This window comes from Paroedura picta, chromosome 10 (genome assembly GCF_049243985.1).
Source record: "Paroedura picta isolate Pp20150507F chromosome 10, Ppicta_v3.0, whole genome shotgun sequence".
Taxonomy (NCBI): Eukaryota; Metazoa; Chordata; class Lepidosauria; order Squamata; family Gekkonidae; genus Paroedura; species Paroedura picta.
The window spans coordinates 70,393,134-70,410,113 of record NC_135378.1 but is presented as its reverse complement, the minus strand read 5'-3'; the positions used below and the strand labels follow the sequence as shown (position 1 = coordinate 70,410,113).

General features: G+C 44.1%; 1 protein-coding gene across 1 annotated transcript in view; it reads left to right on the top strand.

Annotated features, from left to right (window-relative positions):
* The window catches only part of NFKB1 (nuclear factor kappa B subunit 1), a 73,726-nt gene that overhangs the window by 21,471 nt on the left and 35,275 nt on the right, over window positions 1–16,980 (top strand). The window contains exons 6-9 of the mRNA XM_077300761.1: window positions 8,252–8,400; window positions 10,780–10,943; window positions 12,811–12,969; window positions 14,573–14,677. Of these exons, the coding sequence (XP_077156876.1) occupies window positions 8,252–8,400; window positions 10,780–10,943; window positions 12,811–12,969; window positions 14,573–14,677 (577 nt within the window). The remainder of the gene's footprint in view (window positions 1–8,251; window positions 8,401–10,779; window positions 10,944–12,810; window positions 12,970–14,572; window positions 14,678–16,980) is intronic.

Genomic DNA, 16,980 nt, shown 5'->3' with positions numbered 1-16,980 from the left:
CATGATCTCCAGCGTAGCATTTTTGGGGGTTGTAAAGGGATTCCTTCTTCCATTTTTTACCAGTGGAAAAACAGGTTGGATCCAATCCCTTCAGAACTGGGCCAACTAGTTATTTTCATCAGTAAAATTAAAATCATATGTCCAAGGCAAGGCCGGAAGGACTTTCAAAATATGTAGCTAATTAAAAGGGGGCTTTCTTGATGTCTTGGACATCTCAGACATCGCCACATCTCCTGCCCACCTGCTTTGTAGCATGGGGTCTGGTGATGAGAAGGCCTGTGGAGCCAGGGTTGGCAGTTAGGGAGGAGAACTATTAATGATTCATTCTCTGCTGCTGTACTGTATAGTATTATGTTCTAATTAAGGAGTTTTACTGTTTTATAGTATTGTATTTTATTGTATTCTAATAATGTTTTAAATTGTAAGCTGCTGCAAGCCGGCCTTAGTCAAGAGCGGCTGGCAATAAATCCAAATATAATAATAATATTATTCAGAATATATGTAAGCGGAAAGGTTTGAACAATGGAGCTGAACAACACAAGTCTTAAGAGACAAACAGCAAACATTTTTCCACACTATATTTTTGCCAGAATCACAAATTATTATTTTACCATGCCAGTTATAATGCCAGACCAGTTGCAGGAAGAACATGCTATTGAACCACAACTGACTTTGGTGAGCCTGTCCACAGGATGTTCCAGGCAGGAGTTGAACAGAGGTGGTTTGCCGTTTCCCTCCCTCCGTCCCGCAGCCGCCCTGGTTTTCCTTGGCAGTCTCCCTTCCAATTACTGACCATGTCTAACTCTGCTTAGCTCCCAGGATCTGAGGAGCTTGGACCAAACTGGGATAATCTGCTTTCCCCAAGTAGCATGAAATTCTGGGGATTAATGAGACAAGTGTGTCATGGGATGAGGCAGCACCATAGCCAGGGGAAATAAGGTAAAATCCTTTTCTCCCTTCTCCACTGATACAAGCCTCAACTGGAAGAAAGAGGATCACATATGCATTGGAAGGCAGGGTTGCAAGTCAGCATTTCTTCAGTGTCCTATTCTCTGGTGTATTTTGGTTGGCTCCAGATCCTCAGCGCTTTAGGGCTGCTAGCAGAAGGTACAAACATATCCATTACACCAGCTCCTATGAGCTCTTCCACTGGTGTTCCCAGAACTAATGTTGCTGAATAAACCAAATGTGTGTCTTTGGGAGAATATAATACATACTAGTAGTAAAACCCGTTGCATGCTGTAATGCACCGGATGCTATAGCTCATGGTTTGGTGTGGGTTTTGTGCCTCACTTGGAAGCTGGCAACCCCTGGAGGAGATCTCTCTATGAAAAAGAAGAAGAAGAAGAAGAAGAGTTGGGTCTTATATGCCGCTTTTCTCTACCTGAAGGAAGCTCAAAGCAGCTTACAGTTGCCTTCTCTTTCTTCTTCCCACAACAGACACCCCGTGAGGTGGGTGAGGCTGAGAGAGCCCTGATATCACTGCTCGGGCAGAACAGTTTTATTAGTGCCGTGACAAGCCCAAGGTCACCCAGCTGTTTGCATGTGGGGGAGTGCAGAATCAAACCCAGCATGCCAGATTAGAAGTCCACTCTCCTAACCATTACACCAAACTGGCTCCCCCACAACAGAGCTTACCCAAGTCAGGTTTAAGCACACCTAGGAAGTATGGAATTCAAGAACATGAACCTACAATTATGTGGCAACCTTACCTCCTCTCTGCAATGTTTTCTTGACCTGAAATAGGCCGGGGGCACTATATAGCTGGTTGGGTGGCTGCGGAGGCAGTATACCCTTTTGAAGTCCTACTTCCAAACCTCGCTCTCACTGGGCTCAGCTAGCATAGTCTGTTGCTTGGCTGGTGATGTCTGCCCTTTTGAAACCCGAGGCCTGCTGCTGGCAACTGTAGTTCCTGTTGTTGTCTGCAAAGCCAAATTGTTGCCTAATAAAACTGGAAAACCTAGTCCCTTCGCTCTACAGTCTCACTGGCTATTTTCCTGTAAACGCTTTGTATGTGAATTCCCAAGCAAACTCCAGTTGAAATTCTGGGTCACTTATGCCTTTTATTTCATCAGATCTTCATGGCAAATACTGATTTTTATTTATCAGGCCAGGCTTGAGCAAAGTCACTTCTGCCTCTATGTCTCTCTAGCCAGTTGCTTGTTCACCCATTAAAGTTACAGAGTCTAAAGATTCCTGATTTAGATCTTCTTGCACTTTCCAGACTCTCGGGACCCTTGCTGGTCTGTCTGTCTGTGCCAAAAAAATATAAACTGTTCTTGGTAAGGGCTGGCCAGAGGCCACAGTCCACACCTGCGCCACTCCACCCCAACCTCACCCTGCAAGCCTCTACCACGGTCTCTACCTTCACTGCTCATCTCTAGACTATAAAGATCAGCTCTACAGGCAAAAATTGTTGCTTTGGAAGATGGACTCTGAGACAGTGTACCGTTTCGAGGCCCTACGTCCAAACCTCAAGGAATACATCCAATCCAGGAGTAGCCAACCTCCAGGTGTGGCCTGGAGATTTCTTGGAATTTCAGCTAATCTCCAGACAAACAGATCAGCTCTCCAGGCAGAAAAGACTGCTTTGGAAGGTGGACAGGGCTGTTGTGCAAAAGAAACATTTGAGGGCTCCCACATAGGTTGTTGTGGAGATTATGGTTTGGCGTGATTAAGTGCCTCACTTGGAAGCTGGCAACCCTAAGAGGAGGTCTCTCTGTGCATAGCAGTCTTGACCCTAGTCAGGTTTGGAATTCCTAGGTAGTTTGGAATTCCAGAACATGAACCTACACCAATCTGGCAACCTTACCGTCTCTCTGCAATGTTTTCTTGACCTGAAATAGGTCAGGGGGTGCTAGGTGGCTGATTAGGTGGATGCAGGGTCGTTATACACTTTTGAGACCCCAGTTCCAAACCTCAAGGAATATTTCCAGACCAGGGATAGCGAACCTCCAAGTGGGGCTTTCCTGGAGATCTCCTGGAATTGCTGCTCATCTCTATACAATAAACATCAGCTCCCCAGGCAAAAATGGCTGCTCTGTAGCATTGGATCCCACTGAGGTTTAGGGTTGCCAGCTCTCTGGTGGGGTCTAAGAATCCCCTGGAAGTACAGCTCATCTCCAGACTGTTAGGATGAAGCTCTTCCCCCTTACATATATCTCTTCAAAAGGAATACACGTGGCCATAGATTCCCCTTGTCTAGCATGGTCTGTTGCTTGGCTGGTACTGTCTGCCCTTTTGAAGCCTGAGGCCTACTGCTGGCACCTGCAGTTCCTGTTGTTGTCTGCAAGGCCAAGTCCTTGCCTAATAAAAGTGGATCACCTAGTTCCCTGCAAAGCCTCACTGTCTACTTTCCTGTAAAGCTAACTCCTCTTGAAATTCTGGGACGCTCATGCCTTTGATTTCGTAGGACCTAATAGGCCAAGCTTCAGAAAAGTAACTTCAGTTCCTATGTCTCTCCAGCCGTTTAATTGTTTACCATTTACAGTTTCAGGCTGTAGATATTCTTTATTTAGATCTTCCTGCACTTTCCAGACTTGCAGGACCCATGCTGGTCTGTCTGTTTGTTTGCGCCCCAAAATACAAACAGTTGCTGGTAAGGGCTGGCCAAAGCCTGTAGCCGAGGCAGGACATACCTGCAGCACTCCACCCCAGCCTCAGCCTGCAAACCTCTACCATTGTCTCTACTATCGCTGCTCATTTCTAGATTATAATTATCAGCTCTGCAAACAAAAATGGCTACTTTGGAGGGTGGACTCTGAGGCATTGGATGGTTTAGAAATCCCACTTCCAAAACTACAAGAGTATTTCCAACCTCCAGGTAGGGCCTGGAGAGCTCCTGGTTATAAAGATCAGGGTCCCAGGCAAAAATGATTGCTATAGAGGGTGGACTCTGAAACATTGTACCATTTTGAAATCCCACTTCCAAACCTCAAGGAATATTTCCTACTCAGGTGGGGCCTGGAGTGCTGGAATTACAGCTCTTCTCCAGACTATAATTACAGCTCAGCTCCCCAGGCAGAAACAGCTGCTTTGGAGGGTGGACAGGGCAAGGAACCTCGGCAACAGCATCTAGTTTCATCTGCACAACAACCTTGCGTGGTAGGCCTCAAATGTTCAGAGAGTTACCAAGAAGAGACATCTGTCCTCCAGCAGGGAGGCTGACCACAGCAGTATTTTAAGTGACTGCAGTTAGGCAGAAGGGGAAAGCTTTCCCCCCTCAAAAGGAAAGCACACCCAAGCACTCAGAGACCCCTGAGTTACTCTTGGAAATGCCTCCCTCTCCTCAGTTAGGGGCTGTTAGAGGCTCCCTTTGCAGCATGTCTGGAAGGGGGGGGGGTGCAGAATCCTGAGCAAGAGCAGCAATTGGCTCTTGGGAAGGGGAGATTCTACCAATAGGAATCTTTGGAACTTTCAGCATGTTGTCAGAAGTATGAATCATTCTTTATGTATATAGATTGTCATATAAGTTCTACAAAGGTACGTTTGTTTTCTGTTTACTTTACTGAAATTTGTTCTTTTTTTATCTACTGCTTTTCTTGTCCTAAGTTTTCATCTGAAGGTTTGGGGGAGGGGAGTTATTTTATTTTATTTTTATATATAAATCTTTCCATGGCAACACCTGTTAGGAGAGGTTGGCAGAGAAATATGGGGAAGTTCCTTGAGGCATTTTAGTGGCTTGTTAATGCCTGTTGTTCTTGCTTCACGGTTTGCAAGTAGAAAAGAGAAGTATTTTGCATGCAGTTTTCCTCTTTTACACACACACACACACACTCGCTTCACCTCCCCAAAGTGATACATCCTCCTGTTGCTCAGAACTTCGCTTTGATGAAATGACGAGATCTCAGTGAACCCCACAGAAGATGAAGGATCAAGCATGATTCCTCTGACATGATTAATTAGCATGGCCTCTGTTTTAACTTGCCTTCCATAGAATGAGTGCCACTCAACCATAGGAAACAAAAATATTGATCATTTATACAGCATTTGAAGTTATTAAGAAATCTCGTATGACGTTAGAAATGTGGTCTGGGAAGATGCCATTTCAAGTATCTTCATGGCTGCAAAATCCCTAAATAGACTAAGCCCACCTGTTCTCTTTCAGCCTATCTCCTCAATTCACAGCCAACCACCCCATAGGGTTTTCAAGGCAAGAGATGAATGGAGGTGCTTTGCCATTGACTCTGCATAGCAATTCCTGGACTTCCTTGGTGGTCTATTATTATTATTACTACTACTACTACTACTACTACTATTACTATTATTACTATTATTATTATTATATTTATCTCCCGCCTCCCATCCAAATAGTAACCAGCCCAACTCGGTTTAGTTTCCAGGATCTGACAAGATCAGGGTTAGCCTGGGCCATCCAGTCTGGGGCCTTATCTACTATATAGAATAATCCTGACCTAATTGGCAGGGTTCTCCTAAGATTGCTGTGATAAACATTAGTCCATTCTTTGAGGTTTCCTCCCAAGGGTCTTTAAAAGTTGGGTGCTTGCCACTGAGATGAGGGTTACTGAATTGCTTCTTACAATTAAAGAGAGTTGAGGTTAGTGTTCTCCTGTGGCTCAGTCTCATGTTGCTTTCAGTAAAGCAATATGATATGAAAACATTGTGGGAGTAAACTCACAGAGGAAGATGTATGTTAGCAGAAGACGGTGCAGCAGCATTAAGATTAACATTCCCATGTCTCCCATATGGATTCCATATTCTTTAATATGGGAAGCAATTTGGAGGGGAACCCTTTGGAAAACACCAATATTGTTCCCACTGTCACATAAAAATCAGACTAAGAGATCCCGTATTAGTGTATTTCTGAAGGTGATTCTGGCTTTCACATGTCTGGAAATAAATAACCTTGAACTTTGACTTTGTCAACATGCCCGTAATCTACAAGTGTTTGACAGCTGTGGCAATCATTGGCCACACTGTAAAATTGAATTGGTTTGTTATGAACCCCCTGAGGCATCTCAGTAGTTTTAGTCATAATTTTGTGTATTTTGTGTATGTGATTGCTAATTTTATTATAAGTGCAATCACAAGTCATTCACAAGAAGAGTCACATTCCGTGAGTATAAAACAGAATTAGTCACTTAAAGGGGAATTCTGCCATTGATTTCAGTGGAATGTGAAATGATCAGCATAGGATCCATGATGATCAATTTGTGAGACTCTCTGGGTTTATCTTTTGTGCGTTGTTTGGTGAAGAACATCTTTATTTTCTGTTGTACTTGTGGCGATGAAGCATTTAGTACTTATTGACTGAGCAGGCATCATTCTTTGTAATGTAAGGGAACAAAGCAGTTTGTACTCCATTTTGTGTGAGGAAAGGGGAAGTTGTCAGTTTGACTGGGATTAAAAAGAGAACTGGGCAAGACTACAAGGAAGAAGAGGAGCTAAGGGATGGGTACACAGAGGCAATGATGCAGAAGGAAAGGATGTAGAATAAGAAACAGTGAAAGAGAGAGAGAGATGGCAAATGAGATTTAAAAAGTGAGACAGTCTAGAAGGGGGGGGGAGAATTGAAGCAAAGAGAAAAATTAGAGATGGATGGCACTTAAAATCAGCTGGAGTTTGCTAGGGAAGTGCCAGAAGCTGATGAAGAGGCAGGTTGTCTGAAAGAACTGGGATTAAATAACTGATAGAAACAGGTAGCTGAACAAAGGAGGAATTTAGGACTAGGCCAAATTATGCCAAGGGCCTGGAACAAGAGAAAGGCCACTGAGGTGCTGAGTGGAAGGACATAGGCGGGCGTTGGAGGGGGCCAAGAATGAAATGAGTTGCAAGACCTGGGATATAGACCCTGATAAGAAAGTTTTGTGGCTTCTTTTGTAGCTGTAGCATTATGGCCTAGAAAACTGGAAACTGTAGTCCATTGCACACTTAGCTGGGACTAAGCCTAGTCCCACACAGTGGCTCTTACTTACAGGTAAATGTGCAGAAGATCATGTCATAAAAGAGCAGTCAGGTCCAAGGATATAGATACAAGAGTTCCTTGCAAAGGTTGGATGGGGGCATCCATGGGGACGTGGGAGGCATACACTGGTGTCCCATTCCCTGACATCTTATCAGGCTGATCTCACATGTGACATACATCGGAAATAGAGAGAAGGAATTCTCACTGTACAAATCCTCCATGTGTAGGTGTTGTGTCTCTGATTTCACTGGCTTGCATTTATACTGTACAACCGGTTTTATTTTTCCAGGCTTTGTTTATTTCCCCCCCCCCCAATACGGGTTTTGATTTACCTGCCTGTACAGGTAAACATAAAAAAAACATGGTGTGTTTGCAGTAGAACTAAATATATAAACTGGCAAGCAAGTATACTGGCTGTGGGGCTGATATTTCAAAAATTGTGAGTCAGGCTGACAGTACACCTCTAATCCCTACAGCAAAACCTTTCTAGAATGAAGTGTCAGCTAAACACTGCCTGCCTGTTGTTAAATCACAGACACAAACAATTTTGTATTGCTGTCAGTGTTGAAAGAATTACCACGGTGCTCAGGGGTTGATTGTTTCCTTGTTCTGCTTGGATGAGCATGTTAAGCAACCCAAATACATCTTTGGTTAATAGATTAGAGCAGGGGTAGTCAACCTGCGGCCCTCCAGATGTCCATGGACTACAATTCCCATGAGCCCCTGCCAGCAAATGCTGGCAGGGGCTCATGGGAATTGTAGTCCATGGACATCTGGAGGGCCGCAGGTTGACTACTCCTGGATTAGAGAAATGAAATTGCAGGCACAACTAGGCCTCTATTTAGGGTTGTCAGCTCTGGGTAGAGAAATTCTTAAAGATTTCGGAGGTAGATCATGGAAAGGTTTGGGAGAGGTGGTACCTCAACAGGATATAATTCCAGGATATAATTCCATTGAGTCCACTGTCCAAAGCAGCCAATTCCTCCAAGGGAACTGATCACTTGTGATTCCAGGAGATCTCCAGTCATTACCAACAGGAGGGTGGCAACCCTACCTCTACTGACCCAATTCCACGTGGCTTTTGCACATCCATTTTCCTTGTTTCCCAGCATAGCATTGTGAGTGATCAACCCTCCCCCCCCCCTTCCCTTTTCGCCAGCAGAAAAGCTGATTGGATCCAACCTGTTTTGTATTATGGTGTTTTTAATGTGTCTTTGTTCTTTACAAATCTAAATTCATTCTTAACCACTTTGAAGTGGAACATGCATTAAATGGAGCATGCCAATGATGGTTCATACTGAAAGTATTTGTTATGCTTCCTAACAGATCTGCAATTACGTCGGTCCTGCAAAAGTAATCGTTCAGTTGGTCACAAATGGAAAACAGCCCCACCTCCATGCTCACAGCTTGGTGGGGAAGCACTGTGAGAACGGAGTATGCACGGTTAATGCAGGACCAAAAGATAATGTGGTAGGGTAAGTATGCTAATGGAATATCAGTGGAATAAAATACGTATGCAACTGTGATGTATAGTGTCTCAATAATTATTGATTATATTTTTCTTGTCAAAGCAACAAAAAGTTTAACAAAGTTTAAAAAAAAAAGTTTAACAAAGTGTAGCTGGAAAAAAAAGCTGGAATAAATCCATTTCATTGGGAGCTTCATTAGTTCTAAACAAGTCCTTAAACTACTTTTAAAAGAAGGCTATAGTTTGAGAAAACTGGGGGAATTGGTATTTCACTTGACGAAGCCCCAAAGTTTCAAAACAAAACCTTTTTAAAATTTGTATTTGAGAGCCAGTTTGGTGTAGTGCTAATAGCGGTGGCCTCTCATCTGGAGAACCTATTCCCCACTCCTCTACAGGTGGCCAGCTGAGTGACCTTGGGCCAGTCACAGTTCTCACAGAGCTCTCTCACTCACTTACCTTGTAGAGTAGCTGTTGTGGGTGGAAGAAAGATAGGTGATTGTAGGCTGCTTTGAGACGTAAAAAGCGAGGTATAAAAACCAGTTCTTCATTACGCTTCTTTGTTGAAGCTCATTTACATTTTACATTTTTAAATGGGGAAATCGAAGGTTTAAATTCACTGAATTGCCCAAGACTACTCAATACATTATGACCTAATTTCAGGTTGAAGATTCAGTCCCAGGCATGTTCTCAGGCACTTTGATACACCAGAGCTTTCCTCATTTCCTACTTCAACCCTTTGTACTGTGTAGGAAGCTGCTCTTAGGAGTTCTCTAACTTCCACAAACAGTTTTGAGGAGACTGTGGCGGGGCATGCCCTGAAACCCTGCTTTGAGCTGGTAAATCATTCTGGTGAACACGTGCTTCCCTACCCTCTACATCAAAAAGATGTCATTTTACAACAATAACATTAAAATCCATGTGAGTTGGGGTAGTCAAACTGCATTCGCTGGCAGGGGCTCATGGGAATTGTAGTCCATGGACATCTGGGGGGCTGCAGTTTGACGACCCCTGGCATAGACATTGGGGACATTATGTCACAACCAGGCACAACCAACAGCGAATGAAGGGCCCCCGCTCCCCCCCCGCTCCTCCCCCTCCCCCCCTCTCCCCCCTTCCTCCCAGAACTCCACCAGAGCGCTCTGGACCTGTTGTGGTATTGCACCGTCCCATCGTTATATTATTTTATTATATTGTTATACTGTTACATTATTCTGTTATATGGTTACAACCACTGTTATTAATTACTGTATGTTTTAACGAAAACTGTTTCATGTATCGTTGACTAGCTTTAATGTAAACCACCCTGAGCCTTCGGGGAGGGCGGTATATAAATCTAAATAAATAAATGTGTGATATTCTCGGTATGAAGCAACAAAAAGAATATTGAATCAGAATAAATCTTCTCTTTTGAAAGCTTTTGTTCTAATAAATACTCATCAAGATGGGATCAGGTTTCAGATAAGTGCTGGGTATTCTAGTCTTGAGAAGAACAGTGAGATGGAGTCAAATGCCACTTTTAATGCCTGAAAGGCTCTTGAATCTGATCCTGGGACCCAACATGTCAGCAACTTGATTGCAAGAACTGCATATTTGCTATGAAGAGATTCTAATCATTTACTGTTTTGTCAAATGCTCCAAAATAATTTATTTTTTTCCCTAAGGAGGCAAGGTTGAGTTTGACCGATTATGCACAGCGGTGGCCGCTCCACACCGCCACCGAATCCTAGCGTACACTGTCTGCCTTGGAGCTGTGCATGTGCACGCACAACTCCAGGGCAGGTGTGTTCTGCTGTGCTTTGTGGCAGCAACAGGAGGGGCGGGCGGTGGGCAGGAGGGTCCCACCATACGACGGTGGGAGAGTGGCATGCACCTCATGAACAGGTTGTTTTATGTCCCTGCAGGGACACCGTAGGTGGGCGGGAGGCCTGGTTCTTCCCCTATGCATGTTTCCTTGCCGTATCCACGTTTCCTTGCCGCAGACCATCAGAGGTCCTAATGCGGGCTGGGACGATGTCTGCGCCATGCATAAACAGAGATTAGCCCCGCTGTCATGCAGGTGCTGGCTCGCCCTTCCCTGCCTGTGCTTAATTGGTCTTTGGGACACAAGTATCTTACTTGCTCTTTTTGGTGGTAACTGGGATTATTTAACACTCCTCTTGAGTTCACTGCTTGCAATTGCTTTTCAGCTTTTGTTTCTTGCGTGATATCCTATTGCTATTAAGTTTCCAACAGACCTATGCCTACTTCTTGCAAAACTGAGAGAGCATGCCAGAAGACATGCTTAAATTCCAGGGTCTAAATTGCATTGACCAAGTACTTGTAGTGTTTTTTAAAAAAGGGCAGTTACACAGAACCTTTGCAAATAATATCTCATACTTTGGTCTAGCTTTCCAAACTTGGGAATATTGCATGTTACAAAGAAGAGAGTGTTTGACACACTAGAAGCACGCATGATCGATTGCTGTAAAAAAGGCTACAACCCAGGAGTTCTCGTTCACCCTGAACTGGGCTATATACAAGTGGAAGGTGGAGGGGACAGACAGCTCACAGGTGGGTGAGAATTTAATTAAAAGTTTAAATCTCTCTAGCACATGAAAGCATTGCTTGTTGCTTTTCTTCAGTGATAGAGGTAGACAGGGCCATAAAGTTGCAGCCAACCCCATAGGGTTTCCAAAACAGAGGTGATTTGCTGTTGCCTGTGTCTACATAGCAGCCCTGGACTTTCTTGGTGTCTCCCATATGCGTACAAAGCAGGGCTGGCCCTGCTTAGCAGCCAAGATCTGATGAGATTGATCTGACCTTTCTGTTCAGATTAGATTCTAAATTTTAAAATAACTCAACGCACATTCGGGGTGGAATGGCGGCGACTAAAATAACGCACGGTGCCGGCTGCAACCGGCCGCAGCTTCGGTGCATGCCGCCGAAAAAGTCGCGTTAGTGAAACGCGGAAGAAAGCGCAGCTTATAGGTGACCGGGGCGCAACCAGAAGCGGCGTCGGGATCTCCGCGTGCATAATCGGTTACTCTGGGTTTTGCTGCCGTCGCGCCCCGTCCCATGCATAACCGGTGTGCTTCGCGTCTTCCCCCTCCGCGTTTTCCATGTGACCCGAAATCGCCGTTTCGGCGGCCGTGCATAATGGGCCTAAGTGAAAATTCACTTTTTTTCTTGTTCCTTCCCACAACTGATTGCTACTTGAGGGGAGGAATGATGTTTGTTTAAGCATTTTTCCCAAAGATGACTTAGAATTTTAAAAAACAAACAAACCACAAACCAATAATCACTGCAGCATCATGCCAGGGGATCATTTTTTGGGGAATAACCTGGGCATGAAATTGGGGTCGCTTTGGGTGAGCAGATAGTTGTGAGTTCCTGCAGTGTGCAGGGGGTTGAACTAGATGACCCTGGAGATACCTTCCAGCTCTATGATTCTGTGACTCCGTTTTGGGTGTTCCTGGATTTGTGTTCTTGCTCCTCCAAAGTCCTGGCTACAACCATAGGCTATGAGCACCTGGCCATGCTCAAGCGTTATAAGCTCCTAGACAGGAAAGGAATATGTTTTATTAGACTGCTCATGAACAGAGTAGAATAGAAAAAGGACACACATTAGAAGAAGTGTTGGTTTTTATACCCTGCTTTTCTCTACCCAAAGGAGTCTCTAAGCGTCTTACAATCGCCTTCCTTTCCCCACAACAGACACCTTGTGAGGTAGGTGGAGCTCAGAGAGCTCTGATATTACTGCTCAGTCAGAACAACTCTAACAGGACTGTGACTGGCCCAAGCTAGCTGCATGTGGAGGAGGAGCAGGGAATCATCCCCAGCTTGCCAGATTAGAAGCTGCTGCTCTTAACCAGTACACCAAGCTGGCTCTTACTTTCCAGTTTAACAAATCAGTTTCCAGTTTGGTTGTGCCTTAAGAGGTTCCGACAGCTTTGAGTTAGATGCCTCTTTGGTTCTTCTGACTTAGATGTTATAGTGGCATGGATCTCTTCCTCCTGTTTATGTCAGGCCTATTTGAGCATTACTATTATTTAAGGCTGCCAGTTCTCCCCAGGACATTGGGCAGGTTGGGGACTAGGGTTGCCAGATCAAGGTTAGGAGTCTCCTGGAAACCTGGGGCTGGAGCTTGGGGAGGACAGGGACCTCAGAGCCCACCCTCCAAAATAGCCACTTTCTCTCTGTCGTTTGGAGATGAGCTGTAATTCTGGGGGAACTCCAGGTGCTACCTGGAGGCTGGCACTCGTATTGTTATTGTGGTTTACATTGCCTTGTTGCTTTTGGCTCCAGATATATGCTGGTGTTGCATCACTTAGTCCAAAGTGATGTCTTTCTCATGGGCTCAGTCCACATTTGGCTCTTCCACCCCTCCCACCTTGACAGAAGCCTCTCCCAGTTCACCTGCCCTTTTTGCTTATTGCAGAGAGAGAGAGAGAAATCATTCGCCAGGCAGCGCTTCAGCAGACTAAAGAGATGGACCTCAGTGTGGTGCGGCTCATGTTCACGGCTTTCCTTCCTGACAGCAATGGCAGCTTTACAAGAACACTACATCCTGTCTTATCTGATCCTATATATGACAGCAGTGAGTGTTTTGTTTCGCCTTCCTTCTATCGGTCTGACGATTGAATGTTTCCCATTTACTTATTGAAGAGGGTTATAAACTTTTGCTAAAACGTGTTCTCTGAAAAGCCAAAGAATATCACAGATTTTTAATACAAAGTAATATTCAACTAGCATGATTCCTTGAAATAAATGTACAGAAAACAACAAAGCATGTTGGATCCATGTGATTAATTTTTTTTTTACAATCTATGTCATATAAGCGCCCCTTTTAATTCTCCCTTTGTGTACTTGTTAGTAATCCCCCTAAAGATCTCAAAGGACTCCCATCAATGCAACTCCTGCATCTGCAGATCCCCTCTGTGCTTTGAATGAAAATGGAATAAAACAACTAGGGTGATAGAGGTTCATAAAATTAGCTGCAGGGAGGGCTTAATATCAGAAGTCACGGGCAGCTGACAAAGCTGATGGGCAGTACATTCAGGAAAGACAAAAGTACTTCTTTAGAAAAGGAATAATTAGCTTCCAGAATTCATAGAACCATAGAGTTGTAAAAGGCCATACAGGCCATCTAGTCTAAGCTCCTACTCAGTGCTGGATCAGCCTAATAGCATTCATGATAAGTGTATCTGTCCAGCCTCTTAAAGACCACCAGTGAGAGGGCGCTCACCACCTCCTTTACCTCCACATGATGTCATGATGGCCATGGTTTTAGTTGATCTTACAAGGTGATTAGAAAACCTCTTGAAAGACAGGTGATTCAGTGCTTATTAGCTCAGATGATTCTGTGGTTTGATACAGTAGCCCTCTGAATACTAGTACTATGGAGGTGCAACAGGGGCAGGCTGGTCATTGCTGGAGCAGGATGGTGGATTTAGATGGTCACTTGGTCTGATCCAGTGCAACTGCTGTTCCATATGGCAGAGACATTACTGGGGATTTTGACCTTCCAGTTGGGAACTGAAGATACACAAGGTCCATGTTTTGGGGGACAATAAAGTATCACGGTGATTGATAGTACAGGGATTATTGGGATATAATTGGACACTTTGCTCCTTATCACTCTTACCTTCTTAAAGGTTCTGGGATGTGGCAGCGTCTCCAATCAGCCTGCCAGTCCAGCCGTGATCATTCACTTGGGATCACTTAATGGTGAGGGAGTAGCACATGCAATCTTCTAAATCCCCTATTGGTGGGGACTAGTCTGGTACTATGGAGCAAAATATAGTTATGCCAGGTCTTTCTGGTAGTATTCTATCTGTATTCTATTCGAGACTGTATGTTTTGGGGGCTGCTTCTGGATGACAACAATTCTTTATGTGGCTTTCTTCACCATTGTGAATCTCCTGGTGACAAAGCAACATGGGAAACTGCTGGATCCGGGCTTAAGGGAGGGCAGTATACAAATGCAATATTAAGTAAATAAAATAAAATTTAAAAATGGATAACGGCTTCTCCCCCCCCCCCCCCCCTTTGCACCAATGCTAAGCCTGTACAGAACCTCCATGTGGAAGCAGCCATGATCAGGTCCCTGGCCTTTACTTTTCAGATAATAAACTGTAGGCAACTTTAACTCTTTTTTGCCTGAATCACAACCACCACTTCTTGCTGCTTATATTTAATAGAAGCACCCAATGCATCCAACTTAAAAATTGTACGGATGGACCGGACAGCAGGCTGTGTGACTGGAGGAGAAGAGATTTACCTTCTTTGTGACAAAGTTCAGAAAGGTGAGCGTCTCATTTGAGCATCTCTAAAATATCAATACCTCAGTGTTTCATTCAATAACTACTTGCATGGATAGGCTGGGAGAGGAAAGAAGCGATGCTTTCCCATATGCTGGACATTTAAAATGCTAGTGCGTAGATTTGATTAGAAATGCCAAATGATCGAGGCTTTCCTTTTAACACTGGAACATCTTTCAGTGAAGAATAATATAAATAGTTTTGGCTTTGTTTTCTGCAGCACACAAGAAGTATTTATATCCTAAATTAACAAAATATTTTATTCAACATGGGGAAAGTTCTGGTGAAAAAAGTCACTCAATATAGATGGCTCTGAGGTGAAATCAGACATGCACAGAGCCTGCTTGGTTTAGTGGCAGCTTCTAGAGCCAGGTTTGATTTCCCACTCTTCCACATGCAGCCAGATGGGTGACCTTGGGCTAGTCATAGTCCTATTAGAGCTGTTTTCACAGAGCAGTTCTGTCAGAGCTCTCTTAGCGCCACCTACCTCACAGGGTGTCTGTTGTGATGATAGAAAGGCCGCTTTTGAGACTCCTTCGGGTAGTGATAAGCGAGATATAACAACCAACTCCTCTTTTTCTACTTCTAGTTCTTATGTTTCAGGGTAAGGAGAGTTTAAGCTATTTACAGTAACTTAAATCGTTATGTTGAGAGGATTTTGTTCCAGTGTTTCCAAAAAACATTTTTTTTTAGTATTCTCTGACTCTTTTGGTTTCCAGAAGGCTGGTTCACTCTTTTCAGTACCCAACCCATTTCTTTTGAAACACCAGTACTTGTCTTAAGTCTTAAGGTCTCTAAAATTTCTAACCACATGAAGCCAAGAATCTCTGCACTCTTCAGAGATATCATCCTGTTTAGACTCGGTAGGCAAATTCTTTCTCTCTCTAGAAGATCTGATCCCTTTCCTTGGCCCAAAAGTCTAACTACCCACACATCCTTGCCAACCTCCCCCATTCTCCTGTCTGTGTTAAAAAGCTTTCAATCAGGGTTGAATTCTGAATGAATTCCCCTCCTCAGTATCCACCTCTAAAGTCTCACTGCTCAGCTGATGCTAACCAATCCGATTGCCTAGACCTGCCTATCGCTTCAAGCTCTCTGTTTCTGTGAATAATTAACCCTCCCAAGCTTTTAAAAAGTGCAGTCCATCACAACAACCTATAAAAAGAAATTCACAAGCAGTTCTTTTTGTTTCAGCTTAGCCATATTGCAGCAAAGGGATATTAATAGGACAGTTTACACTCTTCTGTTGAAATTCTGTTCATAACTTTTCTGATGTCTGAGAAAGTCCTTCTGATCTAAGAAAGGGAAGTGAGAAATATGTGTCACTGCTTTTTTTTTTAAGTCTTACTAAATGGAAACCCCAAAGTGGGTTTTTTCCTTGAACATGGTTTTCCCTTGACATCATTCTATGCAATCTCTTGGTCCTTTTGAACTGAAATGGATTGTAAGAAATTAATAGGATATTTATCAGTATAGACTAACAGGTCACTTGCTGTCAAAACCAAACATGATGTATATACAATACTATCTTATAGAATGTCACCTTGAAAGAATAATTCTGCTCCAGAATTCTGATAATATTCTATGGCATAAGTGGCGTTTCTTGTACGACCCTTTCCACACCTGGAATAAGCAGTACAATGGCCGTCTTAGTGCTCCATGAAATTACCAGCACTCCACACAAAAATCCCATGATTCAGGCGCAGCACCAAATGCGCTCCCTGTTTACTGCATAATTTGGGAAAACTGCTAAAACAGGTTTTCCCCCGTCTCCTGGGTGTGAATTCGCGGTTACATAAAGTGAAAGCTCAATAGTTGGCTTCCTCCACTGTTTCCTGACTCAAATTACAATGTTTGAGATCCGACCAATGCTCCATGTCTTCTGGCAGCCAGCTCCAAGAGGACTCTTGACTGATGATCCTGGCCAGCCAATGCTCTGTCCAGTGGGGCAGCAGCTATGTTCAGTTTGAAACCCTCCTGGCACCATTTTTCCCAAGCCATCTTTGAATTTGCGTTGATCTCAAAGAAAGTTTTATTGGGGGGGCGGGGTTTGAGTGAGCCACACATAGAATCATAGAGTTGGAGGGGGCCATACAGGCCATCTAGTCCAACCCCCTGCTCAACGCAGGATCAGCCCTAAGCATCCTAAAGTAGCGATGTCCAACCTGTGGGCTGCGGACCACACGTGGTCCTTCGACTAATTGGAGGTGGGCCCCGAAGGACGCCTTCTTCCCCCCCCCCCCGGCCCTTTACTTCATCCCCCCCAGCCCTTTACAACACATTTCATT